We start from the raw sequence: 13,204 nt of genomic DNA on the forward strand, positions 1-13,204 counted from the left end.
CATTCCGTGAATGTGGGTAGGACCCTTGAGGTTGGAAATATTAAGTCGGTTTCTCGAGTGCGATACTAGGCAGAATTTTATCGCGGCTTAGCTCTACCTAGCGCATTGAGGTGATCATCATTTGAGTTACACCATTACAAGCGATTTACCTAATTGATCTAAATGTCTTGCGACAAGAGGTGACTTTTCCTTAGAGATGCAAATACTTTTCCTAAAAGACGTAAATAATTTCAAGATATAACATTCCATGCAAATATGTGATTCAAGACTATAAACCTTTTCCTTCAATGCAACTATAAGATTTACAATGATCATTTCTTTCCCTCGCCCTAAACTATAATGATACAACGGAATCAAAGCTTTAACATTCTTAATGAAGATGCATTCAACTTTGATGGAAAGACTCCATGCATGGGCAAATACCATGAGTCCAACATTAAATTAATCCTCCCTTCAGCACTTAACCAGACATAAAATGTAACCATCCTCGCATGCAATTTGCAAGCTCATAATTCCTTTCCACGCATTGCGACAATTTGGACAACATTCAATGGGCATCTAAGATTATCCTCTATATGAACCACGACCATGAATTTAATTCATAGTGCATCATGCGACATAAGCTCTATCCTTCTTAGCATGATATCATCTTCTAAGTTATGCATTATAGTTCAAGAAGATTGCAATTACCCTTGTCCACAGGAGTGCGAGCAATTTCAAATATTCGACATGCACTAAAATTTGTAAAATGAATGAGTAAATGCATTTATCACTTCCCTACGAAAATTAAACATGCTTAAATGCATTCCTTTCATGCGGGTTTATTAATGGAACCTGGGCATTAGGAGTCGGAGCATTTTTCACACGTGCAATCGGGTTGGAAGCTCCCGCATGTGCGCCTCGCGACTTTTGCTTTGGAGCCATCGATGACGTAGATCCTCGACTCAGCAAACTCCTCCCAACCCTTTATCCGATTTCTGAAATCGCTTTCCGTTCGAGATCTCCCTCGCGGCACGAGAGTTTGGGCCTTGGGGAACACGGATTTTTAAAATACCGGGAGGCACGGTGAGAACAAGGCTTATGGAAGCCTTTAGTGGAAGCTTCCAAAAAGAAGCTTCTAAGCTTCTAGTGGTAGAGAAGTGACGTGGAGAGAGAGTGTTGATGAGGGAGATGATGAGGATGACGATGAAGGAGAGGAAGAGGACGATGAATATGATGATGACGATGATGATGGTGGAGGCGGCGTGGCAGGAGTGGCTTGGCGGCAACAGCCCGTGGCAGGAATATGGCGGGCAGCACGATGGCATGCAATCAATCCCTCCTCTTCCCTTCTCAAGCTAGAGAGAGGGGGGGTTCATATAGTGTGGAAGGGGGGAGATAGCCACACATGTGGCTAGTTTGGATGCCTCCTCCTTCCATGCTCCTCCTCCACTTAACCCAAGCTCTTCTCACACTCCCTCTCCCCCGCCATGCAACGGCTGAAGGGGAGGGGGTTATTATAAAAAAATTTGCACTAATTAATCCATTATCCTTTTGCCTTTCCCGTGAAGGGTGTTCCCGCATGGGCTTGCGAGTTTTTAGCCACGGACTCTTGTGCGCAATGCGGGCTGGAATTTGATGATGCACACGGAGGGAGCACTTAGCCACCATCATTTTTTTGTTGCGGGAGATTACTTTGCACTGCTTTTGTGTGAGATGTGCAGGGTCTAGGATCATTAATATTTTGTGCAGAAATATTACATTCTCTCCCCCTTAGAGGAATCGAGATGTCCTCATCTTGAGAAGAACTGGAGTTATTGTTGGTTGAGAGTACTTTCATCCATCCAAGTGGCATCCTCTTCGGGGTAATCTTTCCACTAGATGAGGTATTCTCTCAAGGTTCTGGATCTCAAATGCCTCTCTCTAACATCTAAGATCCTATCAGGCCGTAGCTCAATGACTCCACTTGGCTAGGCATTACAACTTGTTGATCATCAAGCACGTGACTAGGGTTAGGCACATACTTCTTCAATAGGCTGATATGGAATACATTGTGAACTTTTAGGTTTTCGGGGAGTTGCAGTCTGTAGGCATTAGGCCCTAGGAACTTGAGAATCTTGTAGGGTCCACAATACCTTAGACTCAGCTTTTTGCATTCACCCAAAGATAGGGAACTCTTCTTTGGACGTACATGAATGAAGACCATATCACCTTCAACGAAGGATCTATCTTGATGTTTCAAATCCGCGTAAGACTTTTGTCTGTCCTTGGCGGCTTGGATGTCCTGTCTTATTGACTTGATTTGGTCATCCATGTCTTCCAACATCTGCTTTGAGGCTTCAACCCTCAAGGTTGGATCCGAAAAGCTTAAAGGACTACGACAATCGTGCCCGTACAATGCTTGAAAAGGGGTCATCTGAATGCTCTGTTGGTAGAAAGTATTGTAGGCAAACTCAACCAGTGGAAAATATTGAATCCAATTTTTGGGTTCGTGACAACAATGTGCCCTTAGCATATCCTCAATAACTTGGTTGACTCGCTCCGTTTGACCATTGGTTTGGGAATGGTAAGCTGTACTGAAACAGAGTTGAGTCCCTATGGCCTCGAAGATGGCCCTCCATAATTGCGAAGTGAAGAGAGAGTCACGATCGCTAATGATTCTTCTGGGTAACCCATGTAGTTTGAATATCTCCTTGATGAACAACCTTGCAATGTCTGAGGCTTTATAGTTTATCTTAACAGGAATAAGATGTGCAACCTTGGTAAGCATATCTACCACGACCATAATGGAGTTATATCCTCCCTGAACTTGGGGTAGGCCAACAACAAAATCCATACTAATGAATTCCCATTTCATTTGGGGAATGTCAAGTGGTTGCAATTTCCCTGGCATTTTGACATGTTCGGCCTTAATGCATTGACAAGACAAACATTCCCTGACATATTTGAGAACATCACCTTTAAGTTTCTCCCAATAATAGCTCTTTCTGACTGCATTGAGAGTCTTGGCATAGCCAGGATGTCCTGAGAAAGGGGAGTCGTGGGCTTCCCAAATTATCTTCTACTTGAGTGACTGGCTTGCCGGTATACATAATCTCGTTCTATAGTAGACAAGTCCATTATTGATAGAGAATTCTTGATACTTTGTTTGTAGCTTCAAGTCTTGATCCTTGATAGGGATCTCCCTTAGCAACTTTTGATAGGTTGGATCATGGCATGCCTCTTCTCTAGCTAGCTCAAGATTTGGGTTGTTTGGCATGGATACCTTTGTGGCTAAATATCTTGCTATTGATGGATCTTGCAAAATCAGAGAATTCATAAATGCCTTGTGACTCAATGCATTGGCAACTAGATTCTCCTTTCCAAGCCGATATTTGATTTCAAAATTATATTCCTCCAGCACTTCAATCCATTGACGTTGCCTCATGTTGAGCTCATTCTAGGTAAAAATCCATTTAAGACTATTATAATCCGTCACTAGGGTAAACTTGTTACCCAGCAAGTAGTGTCTCCAAAGCTTGAGAGCATGGATGACAGCTAACAGCTCCAGATCATGGGTAGAGTTCCTTTCTTCATGGCTCTTTAGTTTCCTCAAAGAGTATGCTACGGGATGACCTTCTTGCATAAGCACACATCCTAAAGTAAGTGTGCTAGCATCGGTTATCACTTCAAACTCCTTACTAAGGTTCAGAAGTTTCAGGATGGGTGCTGATACCAAGCTTTTCTTTAGTTTGTCAAAGCTAGATTGTTCAGCAGGTGACCATACAATTGATACTTGCTTCTTCAGTAGATCCGTCAGAGGTGCTGCAATCAAAGCGTAGTTTTTTATAAAGACCATGTACCATCCTGTCAATCCAAGAAAACTACGTATTTCTTTGACAATTGTTGGTGTTGCACTCCAGAACGTCTCTCGATCTACAAAAATTCATTTTGCTGATACAATGAATCCTAGATATTCAATTTGTCGCTTGAAAAATGCACACTTCTTCTTCTTGGCATAAAGCTTGTGTGCCCTCATTGTTTCAAGGACAATGCGAAGCTGGGGTTCATGATATTATTCTTGTTTGCAGTAGACTAGGGTATCGTCAAAGAAGACGAGCACAAAGTCATCAAGATAGGGCCTAAAGATATCCTGCATTAACCTGTTGAAGGTAGCAGGAGCATTTGTCAGCCCGAATGACATGACTAGGAATTCAATGTCCATATCTTGTGTTGAATGTCATCTTTGGGATATCTTCTTCCTTGATCCTTATCTAATAATATCCAGACTTGAGATCAATCTTGGAGAAGATATTCACACCTTGAAGACAATCAAAAAGTTCATCTATCCTTGGAATGGGATATTTGTTCTTAATGGTTGATTGATTCAATCCCATGTAGTCAATGCATAACCGAAGCGTTCCATCCTTCTTCTTCTGGAACAACACTGGAGCTCCCCATGGTGAACTACTATGACAGATGTAGCCTTGGTCTAACAGTTGCTTGAGTTGCTCCTTCAACTCAATTGCTTTCGGGATGGACATTCTATATGGCCTCTTTGCGATTGGTGCAGCTCCTGGTGCTAGCTTGATTTCATGATCGACTTCCCTTTGAGGAGGAAGCTCTGTCAGCTCTTCAAGAAATACGTCTACGTACTCCTTTAGCCATGAAGGTTCTTCCCTAGACTCATGATTCTGATCTAGCTTATTTAGCTTGATCAAGTAGACAAGTAGCCCCTTTCTAACTCCTTTTATTATACGAGATACTTTTGCCAGTTGAATTTTTGGCTTCCCAGCCTCTCCTTGAGTTGTGACCAATTCCCCTTCAAAACTTCGAAGGGAAACTTGGCCCTTTCCACAGTGAATGTGGGCATCATTAGGTTTAAGCCAATCCATTCTGAGCAAACACTCATGGACACCTAGGTTCATAACCCTGAATCTAACCGAAGTTGACTCTCCAACCAATAGGAATTTCACCTTAACGTTTTGCTTGGTACAAGAGACCTCACGACCATTTGCTAAATGTTTCTCACATTACATTAACATGCCCAATTCAGCTTTTAGCCAAGTGACCTATAAGAACATCATAGAACCTCATATTTCTACTTAGAATCATCATGAGCTTCCAAAGAATAATCAATATTATCCAAAACACTCTTAAACACTTCCAAAATAATAAATCATCACTCAAAATCCATAAAAAATCAACCATTTAGACATAAAAAATAACAAAAATCAACCAAACAATCTAGTCATTTCAACATTCAACATATCCCCACACTTAATAAGTAAGGGTCCTTGCGACCTAAGAAAGAGGTAATACAAGTTTCAACTCGATCTTCTTTAATATCTTCAATAATCTACTCAACCACGACCCCAACTTGTCACATGTATCTAAGAAAGAATACAACTAAAGGAAAACACCGTTATCAAGTAACACATCTTATAAACAATAGAAAGTCGTGACAAATTTGTAAAGGATATAAGAGGTTCTTCAGCTTTGCATCGTAGGCTTTCCATCCACCATCACCATCATTGCCAATAGTTGAAAAGAGAGCTCTCAAACAAATCCAATATTCAGCCACCATGAACTCATCACATAGAAATTAACACATCACAAACACAAAACAACAATCTGAATGGCACCTCCAAAAAAGAGATATATCATTAAGAAGCATAGAAGATACATCCAGGGGTATCAATAAAGATGGTCAGCACCATATTAGAGATTTTGGAAATTTTCCAAGTCTCACTTTTAATGAATGTCTTATTTTTGTGAATGAAAGAGAGCACTATGTTTACGTTTATCTTTAAAGGGCACTTTGTATGTTACAAATATTAGATCACACATCTTGAGAGCTTAAATGATGAATCTAAGCTATGTGGCTATTAGAAGATTTGGATTTCACCTCTATCATTTCTAGCATACTAATAAAATATGATGTTGTATGGTGGTGGAAACATCAAGGAGGCTTAACTAGTATATACTTAGGAAATTTCCAAGTTTAATGTAAGAATACAAAGGTTTGAAGGAGTGTAGAGAGAATTTAGAATACAAGAGCCTTAAACATTATATGAAAATATGTTATCATGGCCAAAATTTATAATGTTATGGATTTGAAGATATTATAATATGAGTTTTTTTAAATAGATATAGCATAATTTAAAGTGGCATGTATAAGTTTCATAAACTAGGACCTTAAAAGAGTCACCAATAACTAGGTGTGGTTTAATAACTTAATCTAATACCATATAGTAATAAGTTTGGATAACCTATGATGTGATGGTTCTTTTTTTTTGTGTAAACCAATTGACACAAGTATGTTAAATAATTGCTCATCCCATTTGTATTTTTTGTATGTATATGCATGATATATAAATATCTTTTGATCAATATATGGACAAGATGGATATTGGCTTTTGCCAAAATTAACTAGCTTCACACTTTGACTAGCTAAATGAACTTTCATATCATAAAATAAATATTTATATACCAAGCTAGACGTTTATGATTTTTCTAAGACCAAAGATTTAACCTTTGACCAATGGTTTGTGTTTTCAAAGAAATAGACATAAATTTTATTATTAATTAAAACTTATTTGTTAGCTAAGACATAAAGTACAAAATTGGACTTTAACCACTTTATAAAAAATTTCAACACAATTAACTAATTTTATTGAAATAATAAAAAACATTAAGTAGATTCTCTCATTGATATTGGTGGCGTTTAAAAACACCAAGGTAACTACATAAAACACTTTAAATTTCTAAGAAGCATATATTTCATAGCCATACAAAAGCCCTTAATGTAAGGGATATATTTACTATGGAAATAAAAATTAGTCTATATAGAGTCACTGCCTTGTTGCATCATATATATTGGAAAAATACAACTTTTGTAGATAGCTACACTGCCATTTAAGAAATGTTTGTGATATCCTAACTCATGAGCAAGTTGCATTGCTTCCATATCTTTCAAAGTAGAGACTAAAGGAGTATGCTTCAACTTGGATAATTGTGAGTTGTTCAATGTAAGTGACAGACGACGTGAGGCATTTGTTGAGTATGTTTGTATAATAGACGGTCATAAAGTACAAAATAGGATTTAAACCACTTTATAAGAAATTTCAACAAAATTATTTAATGCTATTGAAAGAATAAAAAACATTAAGTAGATTCTATCATTGATATTGGTGGTAGTTAGAAACACCAAGGCAACTACATAAAACACTTTAAATTTCTAACAAGCGTATATTTCATAGCCATGCAAAAGCCTTTAATGTAAGGGATATATTTATTATGAAAGTCAAAATTAGTCCATATAGAGTCACCGCATTGTTACATCATGTATATTGGGAAAATACAACTTTTGTAGATTTTTTATAAAACGTTTAGCTGCACTACCATTTATGAAATGTTCATGATATCCTAACTCATGAGCAAGTTGCATTGCTTCCATATCTTTCAAAGTAGAGACTAAAGGAGTCTGCTTCAACATGGATAATTGCGAGTTATTCAATGTAAGAGATGGATGACATGAGGCATTTGTTGAAGATGTTTGTATAATAGATGGTCTCTTGAAGCAAGAAGTAATTGAAGGTTAAACATATATACCATCTTTATCAATCATGGTCTCGTGCAGTGCTGATGATGAATACAAAATACCATCATTCTCTGCTCTAGTCCATTCACCAATGACAACCTTGAATTGAGCATACAATTCATGTCCATATTGAACTCGATCCCGTTCATATCAATCAAACTTAGTGACTTCACGTGCATCATGGTATTTGCTTAAGCGAGTCAAGTATGGTAGAAGTTCTTTGATCAAGATAGAGTCTTCACGATCAATATCAAATGTTTTTGGATAAATGTAATTCTCAACAGGATTTGGGCATCCTTTGTAAGGCCTAACATCTATGAGAATAGTCTTGGTACGCTGACAAGCATCTCCATATTGATTCCATACATACTTTAGAGGCATGAACATTGCTTCTACTCCCATCTTATCTAGCCTATATATGATTTTGAGTCAATGTCTATGACATTTTTCTTGGCCCCAAATCATGAAGAAATGATACTTTCTTTTTGCATGGATCTCCAAGCACTTAATAACTGCCATGGCATTCTTATGTAAAGCTGTTGACCAAACTCCCACTTGGAATCTTGCAAATGAGGCTTCAAGAAACTCCATACATCCTGGTCGAAGAACGAGCCATTGCTTTCCCATTTGAAAGCTTTGAAACCTTTTAGACTTAGCAAAGCATCATTGTAAAAGAAGACCATTGAAATCAAGTATTACACATAATTGTGTTGCATTTCTTATCAAGGACACATCAATCACATCATCGTGCTCTACTGTTGTTGAATCTGTTAGATATCCGACCATACTGTCTTAGTTGAAGTTACAAAGAAGAAAAAGAAGCACATTAGATTCACTTACTTCCTCATCATTCTAATTAATGTTTGAGCTATAAATTGGCATAGAACACTAAAGCAATTTAACTTCACATTGACAAATACATACATAGGTACTACTTAATAAATGATGTCTTAAGAAAAGAGACATTTGACCATGTGGAAAAATCTAACCAAGAGTAATATCATGAGGTGAAAAAATATATATATGATGATTTCTTTGAAGTAAAATCTATTCTAATAAAGTCATTTTTCCATACCTACTTTTTATCGCTAATTATAAGTATACTTGAGATACTAACAATAAATTCTTGTAATTAGTTGCAAAAATCATCTTATCATTATATTATTAAGCATATTGAGTTTCTAAAAAGGCCTTCAAAATGGCATGTACAAAGAAGGTGTTTATTAGTCCTAATTATTAAAAGAAAATTTAAACATGATACTTTTGACCATGTGAATAAAACTATGTCACATATAAGTGACACATTACAATTTAATTGAGATAAGTTATACTCTATTTGGATAAGTTTTCATAGTTTCTTCTTAAGGAATAACCATTCTATTTTTGAACTAGTTATATCCCAAAGATATTTAAACTCATGAATTGTAACAAGGATTTTACCTTAATATTCCATATACACATCTCACATTAGAGTGAAATCTTTGTTGCAATATTTGCTACTGAGGTAAAACTCCTTTGGGAGGTGCAATGAATCTTTTTTGGGGTGTGCAATATATTGTTGGCTCTCTTATCCTAAGGCACATGCATCAACATACACTAGTGATGTAGTAAAAGAGGCTATAAGAGATCATGGATTTGACCATGTGGACAAATCTAGCCAAAACTAACATGACAAGATCATTACACAACACATATAAGAGTTTAATTGAAATAAGATCTAAAATAGACTTAAGTAAATTTTGCATAGCTAACTCAAACTTTTTATTATGATAAGTATTCTTACACACTAGATTACAATTAAACAATTATCCTTACAAAGGATGATAAATTTTAATGAGCCCTTTAATACTATTTTAGCAAAATATTTACTTAAATATATTTTTTAAACCAAACATGCTTAGTACCTTTTGTAAAAAATTAAAAAACTAAAGACAGTTTATTTAAGTAATATCACCAAAGAAAGAAAATATTGCAAACGCTAATGGAAGTAACTTCTCAATTAAAAAATCAAAATTACATCAATGTGTCTTCCTTGATGAAAGGAGACCGAACGGAGTTTAAACACCTGAAGTAGCCTTCAATTTCTCTTTCATAATTAGACTTGCTATATCTTGGCTTGATTCTTCTATGCCCTTGGGTGGTACTTCAAGAACTTGAACTTTAGTAGAGGAACCTCTTGGGAGTTTGAATTTTGTTTGGCACTCTCATGGACCCTCCACAATTATGTTTCAACCACTCTTTGCTCTTGAGTGTTGCAAAACCACTGCAATATTCTTCATATGATTTATCAATGCCACCTTCGATGTAAGTCCACTTGCAAATACATCAAATACAACCTCATGAGCATCATTGAATGCTTTGATTGTAGTTTCCATAACTTTCATTTTCTTTCTCAAAACGGCCTTTGCAATCCTTTGTTCTTCTTCAAGATCTTCATCATTGCACTCCTTGTCCAAGCCTTCAAAGTCCAAAATGGAAGGCTTGTTGACATTGTTTATATATTGCTCAAAATTGATGAAGCTTTTCTCCATGGTCACTAATGTCAAAACCACAAAAGAATCTATAGATCCAAAAGCAAATGTTTTATCCATTGGTAGGAAGTCAACACTACCAACTAGTATGTGATACTTGCAAGAAATGATTTCAAGAGCATTTTCCAAAGCTGCCATTTTCTTTTGATCAAGAAATGATAACAATATGAATTGTTTAGGTTCACATGTCATTTGTAGTAGAGTTGATACAACCTTTCCAAACTTTATAGAGTCCCATATCATTCCCTCAACCCCATGTGTTGCATCTAGAACAACAACCCCAATGGTAATTGGATCTCTGTAATCAAAGGTTTCTAAATTGCATCCGACAATATATACACACCAAGGGGAAGTAGTGGAGGATTGAAGAGGATTTTACTTTTTTCCAATTAGAAAGTTCACAATATCTTTTGCTCCAATTGGTAGGGACCTTGCATCAGCTCCATGTGTGAGCTTCTTTGATACCCAATCATTGCAAATGCCTAAAATCTTTGTGTAGACTTCATCATTGATATCATAATCATCAACAAGCTCTTCCCAAGTCTTCATCACATCTCTACTTTCTAGAACTGAAGCATTGAAAAGAGTGACTAATTCATCCTTTAGGACCCTATCTTGCTTGATTTGCTTAGCCCTTGTTTCCATGTCAATCATATCTTCCTTATCCCATTTGTTTCTAAGAAAAAGGATATGACCTTCATTGATATCATCTTGTATTGTAAGGATGTCTCCATCCTTTAAACCCATAAGGCAATGAAATGCAGCAGGAGAAGGTTGCCTTATCTTTTTTCTTGAACTCTCCTCTTGGGATATAAGCTCACCTCTAGAGTATCTCTTCATGATTTTGATCCAATTATCAAATATTTCTTGGGAGCTAACAATCATATGGCAATCTCTAGATGCACAATTTTCTCCAATGTATCCCACAAATCTCTGCAAAAAAAAGATCAAAATAGTGAGCATAGAACAAAAGAAAGAGCATCATACTAATCTTCACAAAAAGAGAAGGTAAGTGTCAGAGAGAGAACTAGGGAGAGAAGAAGAGGAGAGAGAAAGACTGCAGTGGAAAGAGAAAGACTGCAGGAAGAGAGAGAAATAGAGTGACGAGGAGAGAGAAAGACTAGAATTGGAGAGAGAAAGACAGGAAAGATGAAGAAGCCATGGAAGCTTGGAGCAAGAAGGGAGAGAAAGATTGTAATTGTATTGATATGTCCAAAAGATATGAAAAATTACAACTTATCTCCTTATATACCAATGTCAGTGTGACATGGCATATTATCAACATTTCTTACACTAATTCCTTATTCTCAGCTTCTTACAATCCATCCCTTCCCAAAAGTTTTTGCCCTCAAAAACAAACCTGAAAGACTAGAAAAGGATAGATGAAACAGAGTACTACTCTGATACAAGGCTACAAAAATAGGAAAAGCACTAGTTTGTACTAGGTAATGGAGAGGATCGTAAGTGGGAAATGAAGGTGCAAAATCCTGCTCAAAACCTCCTGGATCAAAAGGTATTCCATCATAATGATTGTCCAAGAGAATAGAATGCCTCTCAACCACATACTCCAATCCACCCGGATCAAATGGATACAATGAAGTATCCCCATAATCAAATCCATGATCACATCCATAATCCCCTAGATCATAGGGAAGCACAATGCCATCTTCATATTCATGTATGCCCAAATCATATATTATATCATCATCAAACATGTGTCGGTCATCATAACCATGATCAAGGTACTCATTATCAAATGCGTTCAATGGCTGTTGTAGACCTTGATTAAGTGTAAACTGATGCCCAAAAATATCATCATGAGATTTTTTTAAGAGTCTAAAACCGTCAACATGACCATCTACATCTGCAAGTGTTTCATGTGATTCATCAACGAAGATGCCATCAGCTTGTACATCTTGCTCATCTGCAAGTGCCTCATGTAATTCATCAACGAAGATACCATCAGCTTGTACATCTTGCTCTTCATTGTTCACTTCTTGTACATCTTCTTAGACTCGTACATCTTCTTGGTCTTCTTCTTGCTCATCATCTTGTTGATCATGTTGTTCATTATCCAAATCTTGTTGTTGAAGAGATGGATGCTCATAAGCATAAGCATGTTGACCATAGTAACCATTCTGCTGCCAAGGTTCAATGGGATGATACTCTACATTATGATATGGTACATCATATTTATAAGCATTAACATGCTGTCCAGATGTACTTGCATACTGCTCATATTCATTTGCATATTGTTGCTGTTCATATTCATAAGATACATGTGGATCATAGTGTGTACCATCAGCATATACATGCTGTCCATAAGCATAAACATTTGGTCCAAGTGTACCATCAGCATATAGATGCTGGCCATGAACATAAGCATTTGATTCAGGTCCTGCTGTTTTTTCCATAAGTGCAATACACTGTTGAATCGAAACTACAAGTTTGTCAATATTAGCTTTTGTTTGAAGCTGATCTTGTACAAGTTTGTCCATTTTAGCCTGTGTTTGAAGCCAACCTTGTCCAATTTTGTCCATTTTAGCCTGTGTTTGAAGCCAACCTTGTCCAAGTTTGTCCATTTTAGCATGTATTTGAAGCCAACGTTGTTCACTAGAGCTGGAGCTATTGTTCTTAGCTGCTGCCATTGCAGTCAAGTTGAAGAGATATGCTGTTCCTTGAAAAATAGAAGTCCAAATAAGGTGTATGATAGCTTGACTCGAAGGTTAGGATGTCTAGTATCAAGTAGAAATCCTGGTTTGAATTTAGGAGTAGCAATACCCCTCTCTGTTTAAGAATTTCCAGAACTGTCCACAGTAAACTACTAGTGAACTGCCAGTACCAAATAGGCTCTAACTCAAGAAATATATGTCCAAAAGAGACGTTTGATGGCTCCACTCAAAGCTTATGATAACTAGTATCACTTCCAGTTGTTTTTTTGTCGTTAGAATGATGCTACTAATTTCTGTAGCAACTTTTCCAAATCTGTCCCTGTTTGGACTGCACCATGTTTTGGCCCTGTTCCAAGTATTTTGAGTACTTCTTATCCAACTTGAGTCAATACCCAATAGCTATACACTCAAATGAGTAGGAGAGAGCATTCCATGAATAT

General features: G+C 36.9%; 1 protein-coding gene and 1 pseudogene across 1 annotated transcript; both read right to left on the bottom strand.

Moving 5' to 3' along the window:
• Nucleotides 1-9,618: 9,618 nt before the first annotated feature.
• Nucleotides 9,619-10,977, bottom strand: LOC148035273 (uncharacterized; annotated as a pseudogene).
• Nucleotides 10,978-12,012: 1,035 nt separating this feature from the next.
• On the bottom strand, nucleotides 12,013-12,863 carry LOC148035274 (uncharacterized). Its single transcript, XM_087680796.1, has 3 exons — nucleotides 12,656-12,863; nucleotides 12,325-12,613; nucleotides 12,013-12,016 (listed from the first exon to the last, which is right to left on the bottom strand). The coding sequence occupies exons 1-3, from the start codon at nucleotides 12,738-12,740 to the stop codon at nucleotides 12,013-12,015; spliced, it is 378 nt and encodes a 125-aa protein (XP_087536922.1). The 5' UTR covers nucleotides 12,741-12,863.
• Between the last annotated feature and the right edge of the window lie 341 nt (nucleotides 12,864-13,204).

This window comes from Lygodium microphyllum, chromosome 6 (genome assembly GCF_053477565.2).
Source record: "Lygodium microphyllum isolate KBCC chromosome 6, Lygodium_microphyllum_v1.1.10, whole genome shotgun sequence".
Taxonomy (NCBI): Eukaryota; Viridiplantae; Streptophyta; class Polypodiopsida; order Schizaeales; family Lygodiaceae; genus Lygodium; species Lygodium microphyllum.